The sequence below is a fragment of the Ceratotherium simum genome, chromosome 24, assembly GCF_057802395.1.
Source record: "Ceratotherium simum simum isolate JZ-2026a chromosome 24, ASM5780239v1, whole genome shotgun sequence".
In the NCBI taxonomy this organism is placed as follows: Eukaryota; Metazoa; Chordata; class Mammalia; order Perissodactyla; family Rhinocerotidae; genus Ceratotherium; species Ceratotherium simum.
The window spans coordinates 3,554,547-3,573,092 of record NC_141923.1 but is presented as its reverse complement, the minus strand read 5'-3'; the positions used below and the strand labels follow the sequence as shown (position 1 = coordinate 3,573,092).

At 48.6% G+C, this 18,546-nt stretch overlaps 1 protein-coding gene across 4 annotated transcripts in view; it reads left to right on the top strand.

The window, feature by feature from the left end:
- The first annotated feature begins 4,307 nt into the window (after positions 1–4,307).
- The window catches only part of LOC106802455 (uncharacterized), a 28,002-nt gene continuing 13,763 nt past the window's right edge, over positions 4,308–18,546 (top strand). For 3 of the 4 annotated variants that reach the window (XM_087447893.1, XM_087447895.1, XM_087447891.1), the window contains exons 1-4: positions 4,308–4,423; positions 5,302–5,588; positions 11,544–12,081; positions 12,657–12,774. In XM_087447893.1, the coding sequence (XP_087304019.1) occupies positions 5,402–5,588; positions 11,544–12,081; positions 12,657–12,774 (843 nt within the window). In that variant the 5' untranslated portion in view covers positions 4,308–4,423; positions 5,302–5,401. Of the gene's footprint in view, positions 4,424–5,118; positions 5,190–5,301; positions 5,589–11,543; positions 12,082–12,656; positions 12,775–18,546 lie in introns of all 4 variants that reach the window. The other variant, XM_087447892.1, reaches the window with a different exon arrangement.

Sequence of the window (18,546 nt, the reverse complement as noted above, 5' to 3'; positions counted from 1 at the left end):
GAAGATGTTGATGACGGTCCATGAGCCAAGGAAGGAAGGCAGCCTCTAGAAGCTGCTCACTGTTGTCAGCTGTTTTCACTGAGTTGAGTATCTCAGAGACAAACCTCATTGCTGGCAGTGGCTGCAGGAGTTCCAGTTGTATACTGGCTGCTGTGAACAACTTATTAAACTGGTTTCCTTTTGGTGGGTTTCAGTCTGTATGAGCCTTCAGCTTTTATAAAGACACTGCCATCCTCTTTGCTTTTGGAGCCAACCTGCATCCTTTTGTCAGGATACTGGAAGGGTAAGTTTTCGGAATGGAATTGCTGGGTTTGAGGTACGTCCATTTAAAATGTTGATGGATTTTGCCAGACTGGCCCTTGGCCCTCTCCCCCAGTGTGGAAGGGGCCATTTTCCCATGCATGGGACCCACTGGATGGACATCGGGAGCATTGTACGTTCCACCCTTCTGATGTGGGAAAAAGAGCAATTGCTTTGACCCGATTTGGTGAACCTCATTGGAAAGGACTTAGCCACCTCTAGGATTAGGGACTGAGGGAGAGACCCAGCCGTGGGAGAGCTGGGGTGGAAGCCCCCAGAGTCATGTGGTCAGTGCCAAACTGGACTTTTTGCAGTGGCTACTGGTGGCGTTCATGCGTGCTGAAGTAACGCTGCCCCAATGCTCTAGGCAGGTGGCTCAGGCAGGGATCTCCCCGGACCCCCCCACAGGGGTGGTGCCCGCAGCAGGGAGGTGAGACAGGCCGCAGGAGGGAGCCTGCCTTTCCTCCGGGGGTCTGAGGGTGGGCTTGAGTCAAGTAGGAGCCTGTGTCACCCGCCTCGCAGCTCTTGACTAGAGCAGGACATTTCACTCAGGGGGGCAGCCGTCCAGCATGTCCGGGACCCTGGACAGTTTTGTAAGAGGCTGGAAACCCTGCGAGGACACGGGTAAGTGTTGTCAGGCTGTCAAAGCTGTGTTTGGGTAGAAGCCAAATAACAGAACACCCATGTGGTTTCAGGGAACCTCCAGAATTCCAGTAAGTGAGCAAAACTGAAAGTGAAACCCTTTCCTTCCTGGAGGAAATGGGACCATTCCGGGGATGCCCCTGAGATGGCCTCTCTGCAGCCTGGCAGACCTGCCTTCTGGGCCCTGGGTCAGCATTGTCCTCCCCAGAGGGTCCTAAGCCTGGAGGTCATCTGTTTATAGGAGCCGGGTCTCGTGCTGATAGGGACAGTCAGGGACGGTGGCTTCTCTTGTTGGCCCCCAGCCCAGCTGGTGGGTTTTTTCTCTCGGTCCACACCCCCCCCCCGCCCATCCCCTCCCTCTAGGGCCTCGTCCAGGCTGCCGATGCTTGTGTGTCACCCATATGTGGGACTCACAAGGCTCTAGGGCTTTTGAGGTCGCTTGCTCGTCTGCGCTGCAGGCGGGGACTCTGGAGTGGCAGTGTGCCCTCACGCCCAGGCTTCCATCTGTGTGGATGTCCTCCAGGATGCTGAGCATCCTGTCAGTTCTGGATTCTATGGTATTTTTTAGTGTCCACAGCCCAACAGTCTTTCCATCAGGATAAAGGATACATGGGGTCAATGAGCACCACCCTCCAGCAGCATTCTGCCTAGGAGTAGCGGCCCCAGAGGCTGCCTGCAGGGGTTTGCATCCTGGTTCCAGCACCTTCTAGCTGTGGGACCGTGGGGACATCTCCTCACCTCCCCCAACCTCAGTTTCCGCGTCTGTAATTAGTGCCCACCCTCATAGGTTGTTGTGAGGAGTGAAGGAGATCGTCCATGAAAAACATTTGGCTCTCCATGGAAACCCTCCTCTGCCACACGTGGAGGAATATCGGAGCACGTGTTCAGGGCAAAGCCAAAATCTCTGAGGACTTGGTGTGTTCTCTGCGCTCTGTGTCTCTTAGTGAAGTGCAGACACGTGCATGTTTCTGTCTCCATGAGCAGGAAGGAATGGACACAGGGATTGGTAGAGAGGCCAAAGCCGTCCTGGGAAACCTAGGCACTGTTCTAGAAAGAGAGGAATGTTCTAGAATGCTGAGTTGGCCTGAGTGTGTAAGACGAGGCCTATGAGATTGTGCTGTGGAGCCTGGGACAAGAACGACCCGGACCCTTCAGACTGGATGGGGGAAGGGTTGAGGAGGGATGAGAGAGAGAGTGTGGACACGATGAATGTTCCAGAAGTCTTCCTGTGGAGTTGAGGAGAGAGAGAGAAGGCTGTAGGAAAGGGGTGTGTGGTAGACAGAATAACGCCATCTCAAAGATGGCCTTGTCCTAAGCCCTGAACCTATGACTACACTAGGTTCCACGGCAAAGGGAGGTAAGGTTGCAGATGGAATTAAGACTGTTGATCAGTCAACTTCGACATAGGGAGCGGAGCCCGGATTCCCTGGAGGGCCTGATGCCATCACAGCGACCTTAACAGGGGACCAGGGAGGCAGAGTGGGGTCAAAGTGATGCATTTTGAGGCCTGCTGTTGCTGGATGGGAAGACTGGAAAAGGGGGCATCTAGAAGATGGGAAAGAGGAAATGGGTTCTCTCCCAGAGCCACCAGAAGGAGTGAGCCCCGCTGACACCTTGTTTTAGCCCAGAGAGACCCACGTCAGACCTCTGACCTCTGGATCCATAGGATCAGAAGTTTGTGTGGTTTAGGCCACTAAGTTTGTGGGAACTTGTTACAGCAGCCGGAATCTCATGCAGGATGCGTGGGGTCCAGGAGGAGAGCCGTGAGCGTGTCCCGGGGCAGTCTGTGTCAGTGGTTAAGATCTGAGCCCGGGTTGAGCAGATCTGAGTGTAAATACTGGACACGTGGAAGAGGTGGTGTGTCAGGTCAGAGCGCAGAGGAGGAGCCGCTCCACCACTCCAGCTAGAAAACTCGGTTATCCACGTGGAAAAGGATGACGTTGGGTCCCTGCTCACACCACATTGAGCAGAATCCGCTCCAGAGTGTGGGCCACGCTACCGGTGGCGCCGTCCCCCTGAGGCCTCCGGGAAGTCTCTCCTGGCGTCCAAGTCATGCTTCAGTTTCTCCTGTCATGAGACGAGGATGCCAGCCCCGGGCATGAGCCAGCGAGGGCTTCCAAGGCGAGGGGAGCTTTCAGAACCACAGTGGTGAGAACACCATTGTCAGTGAAGAAGGAGGCACAGCTAAGAAGTGAAAGCAGGACTTGAAGAGATCTGTGCACACCCAGGTTCATAGCAACTTTATTCCCAGTGGCCAAAATGTGGCAGCAACCCCGTGTCCATCAACAGGTGAGAAAATGAGCAAAATGTGGTAAATCCATGCAATGGAGTAGTAGCCAACCCTGAAAAGGAAGGAAATTCTGGCACACGATAACACACGATGAACCTTGAGGACATTATGCTGAGTGAAATGAGGTAGTCACAAAAACAGAAATACTGTACAATTCCACTCAAATGAGGTCCTGAGAAAGCTCGAATTCATAGAGACAGAATGTAGAAAGGTGGTTACCGGGGCTGTGGGGAGGGAGGAATGGGGAGTTGTTGTTCGTGGGGACAGAGTTTCAGTTGGGAAGAGGAAAAGAGTTCTGGAGATGATGGTGGTGATCGTTGTGCAATAACGTGAATGTAGTTGATACCACTGCACTATACACTTAAAAATGGTTAAGACGGTAAATTTTGTTATGTGTATTTTATCACAATAAAATAATTTTTAAAATTATTGGTAATAATGTTAAATTGGTAATAAAGTCAACTCGTTGTTCCGCATTTTAAAAAAAGGAAGGAAATTCTGTCATGTGCTACAACATGGATGAAACTTGAGGACTGTGAGAGAGAAGAAAATGTATATATTGGTCTCTGCCCCTGGTTCCCAGCACAGAGCTCCTGAAACCCTTGTAATTTCCTAAGTTACAAGAGCACTAGAACATCTCTCACTCTAATATTGGTCTTTGACCCATCCCTGACAGAGGACTCCTGAAACCTCTGTGATTCCCTAAGTGATAAGAGCACTAGAAGCGTCTTCTTCTAATGAGGCAACTCTGGGTGGGCTCCTGGATGGGGGCGGGTCACTGGAAAGACCAACCCATGATTAGAAGCTTGGAATTTTCAGCCCCACCGTCCCTGCTCCTCCAGAGAGGGGAGAGGGGCTAGAAATGGAGTTAATGATCAATCATCGTACGTGAAGAAGCCTCCAGAAAATCCCAACAGTGCTGGGTCCTGAGAGCTTCTGGGTTGGCGAACCCGTGGAGGTGCTGGGAGAGTGGGGCGGCCGTGAGGGCGTGGAAGCACCACGCCCCTTCCTCATCCCTCGCCCTGTGGGTTGCTTCATCTGGCTGTTCATCTGCGTCCTTTGTCATATCCATTAATAAACTGGCAAATGTAACTGTTGCCATGAATTCTGTGAGTCGCTCTGGCAAATTAATCAAACCCAAGGAAGGAGTCATTGGAACCCTGATCTATAGCCGGTTGGCAAGAGATACAGGTGACAACCTGGGTTTGGGACTGGCGTCTGAAGTGGGGGTGGTGGGGGCAGTCTTGTGGGACTGAGTCCTGACCTGTGGGATCTGACTCGATGTCTGGGTGGATAGTGTTAGAATTGAGTTAAGTTGTAGGACACTCAGCTGGGGTCGCAGACAATTGCTGGATGTTGTAGGGAAAAACCTGCACACATTTGGTGATGGGAAGTGTCAGAAGCGACATGTTCTGTGTGACAGTAAAGGAACCTCACAGGAAAGAAACAAGGGGGAATGAGCTGGGTTTGTCCTACACAGGGAGGAAAAAATGTAGGTTTTTTCCTGTACGAGGACATTTGCCAAGTTAAATAAGCCAGATGCAAGAGGACAAATACTGTATGATTCCACTTATATGAAGTACTTAGGGTATTGAAATCCATAGAGACAGAAAGTGGAATGGTGGGTGCCGGGGGCTGGGGGAGGGGGGTGGAGACTTTGTGTTTAATGGGGGCAGAGTTTCAGTTTTGCAAGATGGAAAGGGTTCTGGAGATGACGGTGGTGGTGGTTGCATAGCAATGTATATTACTTAGTACTAATGAACTACATACTTAAAAATGGTTAAAATGGTAAATTGTACGTTGTGTATATTTCACCACAATTTTAAAAAAAGGAAAGAAATTCCAGCTCTGAGTAATTTCTTTGCTCTTTCCTGGGTTGACCCAAGACATCAAGGAAACCTTCTTGGGCTAGATAATGGAACTGCCACTCCCATAGTTGCTTGGAGGGGGAGCCCTGGTAAGCGAAATTTGGGTAATTCTAAAAAGTGTTAACTTTCATACTTTCAGCTGCAGAGGAAATTTCTCTGGCAAGCACCCAGCTTCCTCTATTTGTTTGTTTCGTTTCGTAGAGACTGAACAAAAAGCACAGTGACCCAGAAGCCTTTCAGAGGGTGACTGCGGGGCCAGGCTGCTGTGAGGCAGAGAGGCAGTGAGAAGGATCGAATCAAAATGAAAAACTACTTTGGTAAGAAGAAACAGAGGCCAAAAGAAGAAGAAGGAGGCTGTGAGCTCCGAGAAGTTCTTGGCACTAAGACTCAAGAGCAACGGAGACCACAGCCCAAAGACCATCCTTCTAAGTCGAAAAGGAGGCTTAGGAAATTATTCGACTGGGGAAAAAAACCCAAAACTTCCAAAGGTAGGAGCCTCGCCTTTGTGTCTGGAAGGAAGTCTCTGCCCAACTCCTTTGTTGTTTTGTCCATTCATTCCCTTGATCACTTATTGACCACTTCATTAATTCATTATTTATTGCATAAATTGCAATAAATAAATAAAAACGCCCTTGTGGGCGTCCATCTAAGAGGGCCTGGAGGGGCCAGGCGGAGTGATAAGACCTTTCCTTCCCAGGCCTGAGGACCCCACATGGTGAGGAGGGCTGGCATGTTGGCAACGCCCCACCCCCCATACTATGGGCTGTGATGGGTCTGGGGTGGGGGCTGAACCCGTGGGGGCTCAGAGACAATGCTGGGGCACAAGAAGAGTACCAACCTAGAATGAAGCAGCCCAGAGTTCATCGTACTTGTGAGACGCCCCTCACCCTGGATTATCACACAAAGCTCCCTTCAAAGCTGAGGAAACAAAGGCTCAGAGAAGTTGAGTCACTTGCCCAGAGACACACCGCAAGTGAGGGGGTCAAGGTTCAATTCCAAGCAACCAGAGCGGGTGCTAGGTTGTGCCCCAGGCTCTGGGGTGCAGGAATGAGAGAAGAGGAGCCTGGGGTGGGGTTGGGGCTGTGTGGGGTCTGTGTCTGATCCACATTCGTGTTCCCATGGCCCAGCACGGCTCTGTGCCCGGGGAAGCCCTTGGAACGGCCTTGAGTGGGGCAGCGGCGCCAGGGCTGCTCTGTTTCCTGGGGCTTGGTCCATAGCGGGTTGTGGGAGCGGTCGGGTTTTCTGGGAGCAGCTGGTGGTTTGTCATCTAGAGAATGTTTTCCTGAAGAAAAAATGATTCCTATTTTCCGTGAGGTCAGTGGGTAGTTGTAGAATGCAGTGGAGCCCAGGGTTGTGGGGGATGGTGGGTCACCAGCTGCCTTTATGTCTCCAGTATCTGAACGGTGACTGGCATTGTCACCCGAGACAGGGACACGCGTTCATCACTGATTCACAGCTGGTGGGATCTCTGAGGGGTTTCCCAAGTCCTCACCGGCCTGTCGCCTGGTGACATGCAGCATCCTTGCCAGGACGGTCACTTTCTCAGGGTCAGTTCACTTCCTTTCCCACGGCAGCTGTTGTGGCCCCACGTGTTGCCGGCCTGTGGCGCAGGGAGATGGTCACTTGGTCCAGAGCAGCCTGCTGTCCGCAGCTGTCCGCAGGGGCGTGGTGGGCGCTGGTCAGGCCAGTCTGTCATCACCCAGTCGCTGGGGTGTGTGGAGGCAGCGTGGACACCCCGTGTCTGACCCTCGCCCGCCTGACCCCGTGCCCACACGTCCTTGCTGAGAAATACTGTGACTGTGACCGCAGCCACAGTTGCACGCAGTCCGGGAGCCCTCAGGGTCCCTCAGGGACTTTGGGGGGGCCTCCGTCGGTTTTGGGTGGGGGATCCTGACCCCTATTCAGAGGAGAGCCGGATTGGCATGGATACACAGGGATTCCGTATCAGAGGTGGAGGGTGAGCGTGCTCTAGAACAGCGCCGTCCGTGGAAACGGAGCAGGAGTCACAGGTCATGTTAGGGTTTTTGTAGTCACAGTAAAAAATAGAAAAGAAATAGGTGCAATTCACTTTAGTAATGTGTTTAGTTTGGCCCAATATAGCTAAAGTAGCATTTCAACATGTTTCAACATCAATCAATATTAACATTATTAAGATATTTTACATGCTTTTTTTTTTTCCCAACAAATTCTTTGAAATCTGGGGTGCATTTTGCACGGACAGCACAGCTCTGTTTGGACATTTCAAGTGCTCAGAAGCCACATGTGGCTCGTGGCTGCCGTGCTGGATGGCACAGCTCTAGAAGGAAGGGGAATGACACCTGGGTGGCTCCAGGCTGGGGCATCACAGAGATTCCAGGAACTAGAGTTCCTATTTCCAGTCTAATCTAATTAATTATAATCAACAAGGATCTATCTGCTAGAGGTGGACAGGGAATCTTCACCCCCAAACAGGTAAATGCTATTGGAGGCTGTCTCACTTTGGTTCAAAATAATTTCCATCCCATATTCCACTCCTCCCCAATTCTTTGTGTTATTATGATATAAATTCAGCTGCTTTCCCTGAGAGACCCAACAAAACAGTGGCTTAAGCAAGAAAAAATTTGCTTCTCTCATGCAAGACTTGGGTAGGTGTCCACGGCTCCTCAGCGCTCAGGGACCCAGAGCTTCTCATTGTGCTCCTCTGCCATCCTCCTCATGGGGCTCTTGTCTCCTAGCCCACGATGGCTGCCCAACTCCTGTCTTCACATGTGCATTCCAGCTGTCAGGAAGGAGGAATAGGGAAGGGGAGAGTGTGGCTTTCCCCTTGATAACAGAAAGGTGCTCTGAGACCCAACTTGAAGTATTTCTCCCCTCCCGTTATGAAATTTCCAGGGAGAAGTCAAAGGTCAAAAATGCCCTTTCAAGTTAAAATCCATAAGAACTGATGTCCATGTGTTCTAATGCCTTGGACACCCCCCCCCACCCCCAATTCCTCTTTTGGCTCTGAGTCTCTCTAGAGCCTTCCTCCTGCAGCTACAGGCTGGTTGTAGCTGGGGCTGGTTGTAGCTGGGGCTCCTTTGAGAGCCAGAGCGGAATTCTCCCCTCCAAATCTCTCCCTCCTGGCACAGCCCACTGAGTTAACGGCATCCTCACATAGGCCTCCTGCCTGATGCCCAAGTGTTTAGGGAGCAGAGTTGTCTCCAGCCTCCAGGGGCTTCTCCCTGAACAGTGGTGTCGTCCTTTTCCCCTCAGCATAGTCAAACCTCTCCATTTTATCTTTTCTCCAAGCCCGGTGCCTGGTATCTCTGTGCTTCTCGAGGTGGGCTGACTAGCGACATGGCCACCACTGGCTCTCATGAGCTGCTGCCCCTGATCCTAAAGATGAGAAGATGAGGCCTTGGAAACCTGCCAGGTGCTGGAAAGATCCAGATGCCCATGGAGCCGTTGGTCTTGGTGGTGGCTTCTCTTGCACAGTCTCTCAGTCCCTCTGCCCCCACCGAGGGTCCCCAGCCCAGGGTGCAGCACCCAGGGACCCCGGCAGGACAGTGGGGAACCCCTCCCATCCACACTGGACAGGCTGGCAGCCGTGCCGCCGTGGGTTTGAGGGCTTCCCAGCCCATGTGCCCCGTCACAACCCCCCTCAGTCCACCCAGTGACACCCTGATGCTGGCTCCAGCACCCCGTGACTCTACTCCCTGGTCCTGACAGCCTGTTCCCAACTTTGTCCCTTCACATCAGGGCTGCCCCACACCAGCCCTTCTCCTGGGCTTTTCTTTCCTGCAGGCACCCAGCCCAGCGCATCTCCAAGCCTGGACTGCCCTCAGGGCTCCTCTTCTGATGATGACTTGCAGGTCTCTGGAGGCCTGGGCGACCTCTGTCTCTCCCTCCCTTCCAGGGATAGGTGTTGAGGGTGGTGGAAGTGTGCGTGCAGGTCCTGCGCTGGGTTGGAGGGTCCAGGGGCAGGTCCCTAGGGGAGGAAGACAGACAACGGGGAATGTCTTCAGTGGTGGTGGCGGTGTGGGGCGGGAAGGGGACAGTCTCCAGGTGAGGACCCCAGCGAGTTGGGAAAGCTGGTGCTGTGGGAGCATCCTGGGTCAGGGGCTGGGGTGGCGGGGAGGCCCAGTCTCGGGCGCTGAGCCTCACCTGGTGACCAGGTCGCACAGCAAGGGCCAGCTGAGAGGCCAGGGCTTTGCCCTCGGGGAGTGGGGCCCAGGCGACGTGTTTCAGGCAGTGAAAGAACTGCATTTGTTAGGACAAGTCTGACCCAGACCCGGCTTAAGCCGAGGGGACTGTGTGAGTCCTGTGGCTGCTGTCCCAAATTACCACAAACCGGGGTGCTAAAACCACAGACGTGCATCGTCTCACGGTCCCGGAGGCCAGAAGTCTGAAATGAGGTGTGGGCAGGGCCGAGCTGCCCCCGAAGGCTCCAGGGGAGGGTCTCCTCCTCCTCCAGCCCCTGCTGTTGCCGGCAATCTTTGGCTGCTAGAAGCGTCACTCCAGTCTCTGCCTCCGTCCTCACGTGGCCTCTTCTCTCTGTGTCTGTTCTCTCTTCTTATAGGGACACTGGTCCTTTGGATAAAGGGCCGTCCCCCTCCAGTGGGACCTCATCTTAACTACTCAGCGGCAACAACACTATGTCCACATAGTGGGGGTCACATTCTGGGGTTCCAGGGAAGATGTGAATCTGGGTGGGGGACGGACACGGTTCACCCACGACATGAACTTTATTCCTTTTCTAATATCTGAGAAATTAAGAACATTCAGAGAAGCACACAGAATAACACCCGAGCCCCAGGATTCCCAGTGGCTCCCCGTCTGTCACGTTTGCTTTATGAACGGGGACTGATGACACACAGGGATGGTGGACAGCCCGGCGTGGGGGCAGGAAGGGGTGCGGGCGGCCTGGGGACCCCCTCCACCACCCTGGTCAGGAGGCCTTCTCGCACCAGCAAGTGCGCCGCCACCCTCCGGGCCACGTCAGGGAGGCCTGGTGGGGGCTCGAGTGGCCTTGCTCTGGTGAAGTGCCTGCACTCAACAGCAAGGGGTGGCCAGGGTCACAAGGTGGCACTCGGGGCTCTGGGGGAACGGTGTGTTCGGATCGGGACGGGGAGGGCATGGGCCCGAGCAGGGCCTTGGGCGGACAGCCCCACAGGGGCAGGGTCGCTGCTCGTGGGCTCGGCAGCAGCAGGGTGGAGGGAAGAGGTAAGGATGGAGACGGGTGGACCACAAGGAGGCCACCACCCTGTCCGGGGGGGGACCAAGGACCTGACTGGGCACCAGCCTGGGCAGAGGGCCTCTTCCTTCCATCCTCTGGTCCCTCTCACGCACTGGGCCCCGTGTGCACTGACCGATGTGGGTGAGGTCGCCCTTTTCCTCTGAACTTCCGGAGAGAAGACTCGAGCCCCCCGTCTCGGAGGCTTTGCCTCCAGCTACTGCTCAGGCCTGGGCTGCTTCCTTGTCTGCAGAAGAGGCAGAAACCGGGGAGCCTCCGGCACCCCGTGAGGGGGAAAGAATGGCTTTGAATTCCCACTTGCACCCCCACCCTGCCTGTGGATCAGGCCCCTCCCAGGATGGTTCTACGGAAGATCTCTTTCTTTCTTTTTCTTTCTCTCTCTCTGTCTCTCTATCATCATTCATCAGTCTGTAATTTATCTATCATCCGTCTACCTATTATCTATCTATCATCTATCTATCTATTATTTATCTATCATCTCTCAATCTACCTATTTATCGATCTATCATCTATCTATCTGTCTGTCTGTCTATCTATCTGTCTATCTATCTATCTGCCTACGTGTCTATCTAGTTGATCCTGAATGGGCGAGGAGGCAGGATGTGGACTGCCCTTGGATACCTGGTAGAGCAGTGGTTCTCCGAGTGTGGTCCTGGGACCAGCACCATCAGCACCACCTGGGAACCTGGCAGAAATGCAAATTCCTACCTGGGCTTGAACGAACCCTCCAGGTGGTCCTGATGTGCATTCATGCTGAGAACCACGTGCTAGAACATTTTCTACCAGGTCTCTGGACCTCTGGTGGGGAACGTACCTTTGTTATGTCAGGATGCTGGGTTAACAACCCACAGCTGGTAAAGGCACAGATCATGGATAGCCCGGGAGCTCAGAGGCTCATCAGAAGAAAGCGCTGAGTGTTATGATTTTCTGCTCTGAAGGTGACACAGTGCAAAGCCTACCAGTCTCCTGCAACCATAGTAAGAGATCTGTGGCCTTCCCATCCTGACTGGCCACATAGAGCCCTGTTCCCAAAGGCTCTTCAAACCAGTCGCCTTGTCCTCTGAATGGTTCCCCTGATGGGTGAGTTCAGTACAGCTTGGCCCACATCCACCTTATGTGAGTGGGAATTACATTGAAGAATCCCCACAGCAGGCGCCCCCCTCCCACCTCACCTGTTCTGCATGTTTCCAAGGCCCCTCTGAGTCTTCTTTTCTGGGCTCCTTTCTTCCAGACTTTCAACGGTTGGTCCAGAAGGGGCGGTTCCTGGAAGCCTGCCAGAGCATCTTGGTGTTGGCAGAGGACGGGCAGGACTGTGGTCCCCAGTACCAGGTTGTGGCCAAGAGCATGTGGCCCATCGTCCAGGAGGCCCTGGGGAGCATTTCGTACAACCAGGAGCTGGAGCTGAAGCTCCAGGCAGTGGTGGCCACTGTGCAGTGGGCGCAGGACAACTCCCAGGATGGTGGAGTTGCCGCCTGGGGCCGTCATCTAGAGAGCCTCCTGAGGGGAGATGCCGAGGCCCGAGTGCCCACCATGAAGCCCAGGGGCCAGCTGGGCCGGTACCTGGAGAAGCTGGACAAGGCCGTGGGACAGGCCCTGGGGTCCCAGAGGGCAGGCCGGTTGGGAGCCCCACTCTGGGCAATGTACAGGACGTGCTTTCAGGCGGTCCTCCTCAGCCGCCTCTCCCAGCTCGTCTCCTCCCACAGTCATGACAGGGAGAGCTGTTGTGAGCTGTACACCTGGGGCGAGAGGACCTTGTGTGGGCAGCTGGGGTGAGTCCTCTGGGGGCCTTGGGGGCCTGGGCGAGACGGGGGCGTGGTGGTGAGGACCCTCAGGCTCAGGGCTGCGGTCAACACAGAGACCTTTGGAAGGACCACCTGGGCGGGAGTGTTGTCAGGAAAGGGCGGACTCAGTGGCCTTGGGGACGGTGTGTGCACACAGGTGTGTGCTTGTGTGTGTGTGTCAGTGTCTTCATTGTGCAGTATGTGTATGGGTGTGTTAGTGTGTGTCAGCGTGCATGTTAGGCTGTGTCTGTGCCTGTATATGGGGATCTCATGACCAATGCTTGTGTGTGACCCCTGAGGCTTGTCTACACCAGCAGAGCCTTTTGCTGCCATTTGTCGACCCCAGCTGCTCTCTCCAGTCACAGGCTCTGTGTGCAGGGGTGGGGGTGGGGCAGCACCATCAGGGGAGGAGGAGGGGCGAGCATGCCCACAGCCCTGCCCAGCGCCGCCAGCCTGGAGTCCACTGCCCTTAGCTCTGAGCTGTCCTCCGTACCCCAGCCCCTCTCACTGCCCCTCTCCCCATGCTCAGCTCTGTGCCCTCATGGCTCCTTCCAATTCATCAGGGAGACTTCAGAAGCAGGTCCCAGCTCCCTGAAGCCCACAGCCAGGAACCTCTTGGACCCAGAGTTGTTCATTAACTGGATGTTCGGAACGCAGAAGAAGCTGGTGAGGCTGTTCCAGGTAAATGGCTTCCAGGAGCATCTGCCACCGAGGCCTCTGTAGGGGAGGAAGACAAATCCTCTACCCTCTGTCTCCTTCTGGCTGGGCTATGAATTAAATTGACATAAGACAGAATCACAGGAGAAAATCAAACAAAGCTTTATAACATGTATACGTGGGAGACACTCAGGAAAACTGAGCAACTTGCCAAAATGGTGGAGGCTCTCATCTTAAATACCATCTTCAGCTAAAGGCAAAGGAGGATTTTGGGAGTGGAAGGAGTAGGTTGTGGGAGATTACCAGAAAAGCACAGTAAACAAGAGTAAGGTTATTATGCAGATTTAAGTCCTTGCCTTCCGCATTGATAAGAGTGTCTAGAGATAAGGTCATTCCCCCCTTCTTCCTGGTGCAGAGAGGGAGATACATTTACAGAGGGAGATTTCCGTTACAAATGTACATGTCTCTTACAAAGGGTAAATTCTGCTTTTCAGAGATTCTCTCATGTCTGCAGTATTTAAAAGTAAGTAGCCCAAAATAATCCTTGTGCCAAAGAGACACACTTTGGGATAGCCAATTCAGATCCTCCACAGTCTCACCTTTGAAACTTTAAGAAGTTTCATAGTCCAGAAGCTGAGTTGGTAGATCATTCCATCTCACTGAACACGTTTCTTAGTCCTGATTATAGATCAGTCCTGTTAAATTCATTTTAGGCGACGGTGATCCAGGTGGGATCCCAAAGCTAGGCCTATATTGTGGAAGCAAGCAATCAGGTATTTAATAAGAAGTATTTCTATGGAAACAGAAACAGAGACAAGGGTAATTGTTACAGAAAATTAGAAACTAGTTTCTGAGCCCAGGGGCAGCCAGCCAAGAAGATTTTTAGATGTCAGTGTTGAAGTGTCTTTTGTAGTTTGAAATGTCTCTGATGTCATCATCAGGTGTTCAAGTGTCCTTTTGAGTGGCTTACACAGAAACAGGCATGCTACCGTGGGGATCTCTACAAAGTTTATATCAAGCTATCCAGCTTCGATTTGCAGGGCTTCAGGAAAAAGGTGGTTTCAGTTCGCAATGATTTCATACAAAAATGATGAAAAAAATTGGAAACATTAGTTTGGAGATTTGTACTTAGATATTTTGGAGACTAGAAGAATTAGGATCCAGTCCAGTTTACAGGTAGAAAACAAAAACCTCAATGAAAATTAACAGAACTGGGATCTAATATCCACAAATGTGTATTATAGTTTTTACTGAAACATAATTTTTCTCTCTAAAATCACTCCATTTTTACCAAAAATAGCCAAATTAAGACTAACTGGTTTGTAAAATAAGTCTGGTTTCAATAAATTTGGCCCAGTTATTTACGTAAGTATGGCAAGAATAGCAACTGATCAGATAGGCTTTTTTAAATTTGCTTTGCTGGAACTTTTTATAAGGAATCTCACATTGAACTTTAAAAGCCTCTGGAGGCCAGGAAAGCCAAGGACTTATCAGACAAAGCCTGTAACACCTACATATATGGGTGAATTCTTCTCTTCTTTTGAGGTTCCAGAAAATATTGACGTTCCAGGCTCCTGCCAGATAACTGACCTTCTTCCTTACTTACCTGGTAAGGTTGTTGGGAACCCTGTAAACAAGGTACCAGGCCAATATTTCCAAGTGGCTATATTTCATAAAGTCCAATCTTTGGTCCTCAAAAGCAGTCTGGTCGTATCTGAGTCTATGCATGTTTGGCTCAAATATGACATTCCAGTCAAAGCTTTGCTAATATAACCAATGTTTCCAATTGTGTCCTGTTATGAGAAGAACAGATTCTTATTGAACTTATGCAAATAACTATATTGCCATGAAAATAACAATACTACTCACTAAGAGTTTCCAAATTCTGGAGGGATCAGGTAGGGAGAAAAGATAAATGTTTCAAGTCTATTTACAAAAGTATAATTTACCAAATTGCTATAAGTCATAGTTAGCTTGAGAGAAAAGAGAAAATGTTTTCCTTAAATCTGAAAAAACAAAACATTTTAAAAAATCAGCGATATTTCAAACAAAAGTCATAAGAACTTATAATCATCCTCATCAGTTCATTTGGTCCTTTGTAATCAATTCTTGATCTTAATCTCCTATTACCACTTTCATGAAATCATCAGTTTCTCCATTAGAGTTCTGTAATTTTTTTTTTACTCAGTTCAGTTCTATAATCTGAAAGTTTGTCAGAAACCTGTATTTTAGAATAAGTGTCAGAGTCCTTTCCATGAATATCTCTCTAAAGATGAAAACATTTGTAAAAGCAGAGTAAAACAAAACTGTCTGTAAATGACAAAAGACTTAAAAATGACAATTGACAAAGAAACTTGGTTATTTCTATGACCCACAACAGTTCAAGATAATAACTAGAATTATGACTGACAACCAGGACAGATCAGAATTTTAGGAATGTTATATAATTTTTAAAACATTACATCAATAACATTTATCCACACAATATCATAGGTCCCTATGAAACAATTCTTTTCCATTTAACCGTGGTGACAGTTCAAGATTTTCGGGCAAATGCAGAAAATTAAATAGCTGTAAGAAAACCTTAGCACCTGTGATTAAAGACCTGCTAAAAACAATATGGGAAATTTATTTTCATAAAACACAAAATCCTTACCCTTCTGGTAGACTACTCAAAGAAAAAAATCTTTCATAAATTCTTTAGCAAGAGCAGACTAAGAGTTTAAGAAAATTATCCTTTTAGGAGAGGGGAAAAAAGAAATTCTAATTTTGCACCAACTTACTTTTGATATTAAAACTCATTTACTTAATTTATTTTAATCTTAGCCAACTTGACCACGTACAAAACTCTTTTTTCAGAATTTCTCTTCCACAAACCTTTTATAACTTTCTTTTTACATTCAGGATTTGTCCCATGCCTCATTTTCCCTCCTAGTGCTTTAGGACAAATTTATCTACTTAACCCAACAAACAAAAATATTTCCATTCTTGGGGCTGGCCTGGTGGCATAGCGGTTAAGTTCATGCACTCTGCTTTGGCGGTCCAGTGTTCGCGGGTTCAGATCCCGGGCGTGGACCTGCTCGTCACTTATTAAGCCATGCTGTGGTGGCATCCCATATACAAAGTAGAGGAGGATGGGCACAGATGTTACCTCAGAGCTAATCTTCCTCAGCAAAAAGATGAGCATTGGCAATGGATGTTAGCTCAGAGCCAGTCTTCCTCAAAAAAAAAAAAATTTCCATTCTTTATACCTTCTTTACTGAAAACATCTTACTTTCCTTGAATACAAACATATTTTCCTTAATTTTTAGTAGCTTTAATCACATATTAGAATTTTTAACCCTTAGGAACCTTAATTTTTATGTAAAAACTAAGAAGTAAGCAATTATAAACTGTCTTTTACATTAGCATTCTGTGCCTTGACAAATTTCTATAAAAAATTTTAGAAACATGTTACTTTATAGTACAATCTTTTAACAAAATACAAGATGTGTTTACTAATAGATCCAAACACTTTTTAATTTCTCTGTAATAAGATGCCAAAAGTAGATAAACTTATATTAAGTAATCAATGTCTAATATCTTATCTTATTTGAAAATGATCTAAATACACAATGAATTTTTATCATTTAAATTAGCCTAGCAAAACTTCAAAGTTTCAAGTTACCAAAGATATTTTGGAAGTTATTAAGTACACATTATAAAATATAATTATTGCTAAAAGTTTAAACTCTTATCTCGTTTACATCTAAATCATTTGTTCCCCACAATTATGTTTCTACTACCCATGAAAACTTCATAAGACATTAGACAAAATTAGCTATCATTTTAAGCTATTTTTGCTGACAAATTTGTAACAGGGATAACCCGAGCTTATTTGACCAGTAGACCCAGACTGCGTGTCTGCAGCATATCCAATGCTGATAACTCTGAGGACATGCCTATTTTAATCAAACCAACAAACTTAAACAAGCATTCATTCACCAAAGATTGTTTTATATCACGTTAACTTGAAAGACATGTAAGTGCTTACTTTAAGTCAATTAAACAAAGCTCTTAATTTTGGCTGTACCATCCGGAGGTAAAATGTCACACGTAGATGACATATGTATCGACACACATGAACACACAGGTAGACACAGACAGAGACATTAAATTTTTGTTATGAATCAGGTGCAATACAAAACCCACTAGTTTCTGAGAAACATTTGCATTTCAAAGAATTGCTCTTAGATGCTAGAGAAGGAGGGAGAAAGCAGTCAAGTTTTCTTCAAGATGGCGTTTCTGGGGCATATTTGCCTTATCAGTTTTCTAATGTCTCAATCAATATCTAGGAGTATTTTGAGAGGAACAGGGGAGGCTTTGGGATTGGCAAAAGACAGGTGAACTTTGAACTGCTTTCTAGAGCCATACCTCCAGCCTTGCAGAGATTTGCAAGACAAAAGACGGTTCCCTCCAGTTCCCCAAAGACCTGGATTGCAGTCTGACAAAGGAGGCTGACCCGTCCCTCCAGCTACACTCTTCCGATTGCTTTTTTATATCAGGGAAATGTTTAACTTAAGAGGTGAATCAAAGATTTGTATGTTCTAAAACTTTCAGAACAACATATCATACCTTTAAAAGTCTGCACAAGGCATTTAACAAAGGCCTCTTTTTTCTAAGTGTACAGTTCAACCCTAGACCAATTTACCTGGAGGGAGGAACTTTTCTTATCTTTTTATTAGTACCTGATATTAGCCTCTAGTTTTTATCTCATACTGTGTGGGCTCAGGCAACCCCATTGACTTCCCTTTTGTAAGTTTAATCAACACTGTCTTAAGGGCAGATTTATATGCTATCTTATAATCAGGCAGGGGAAACGTTCCCCAGTGAGACACGACGACTATCCCCACAATACAATCTATGACACAATTAGGCAAAAAGAGATACGATCACTTCAGATAAAGCCCGTAAATATATCAGTTTTTCTACAAAATTTCATCTGAATTCTGTCAACTCTTATACCTCTAATCATAGTTTTCATTAGGAGTTTATCAATAGGTCTTCGTCTTATAATTTTGGACAGCGGAAGCATTCCCAGTCAGACATTTTAAAACATACTCAGGCAAAGTTGATATAACCTCTTTATATAAAACTAGCTCAAACATTCCAACCTTTATAATGTTATCAACACTTATACTTTTACATTTTCTCAGTTTAATTGTAACCTGAGTTAGAATCTTTAGGCTAGTTATTATTTTTTTGTATTGCCTTTTTTTGATTTGGCCTTTTTATAGGTACCAATAAAACAGTTATGATGAGAGTGCTCACAACGTTTTTTTCCCCAATTTAGAAGTTTTTCCAATTTAAACAATCCATCGTCTGGCCACATTGACGAGCAGGATCTTAACAGCGACTCATACCCATAAGCTTAACCATGGATGTAAGAGGTGTCCACAAAAGAGATCCAGAAAATTCACTCCCCAAAATAGCCTAAGAAAGCAAAGGCCATTGTTGCACAACAAGCAACGAAGGTTGAGAGACAAAGGCCCCTTATGAAAGCAATTGGGACCCCTTATGACAAACTCCCCTGAGAGCTGACACAGCTGGACAAAGAGAGCAACTCCCAAAACCCCAGTCTACTTGACTGACCGCCAAGATGCGTGCTGTTACATGCATCCTCCAGATGGCGGAGACAAGAAAGGTCACAATGCCAAGCTCTCAAGACACAGAGCAAGACAAAAGAAAAACACCTCATCTGACATGTGCATTAACAGCTTTAGCTAAGCTTTGGGTCTCTTGGAGCCAGAATAATAC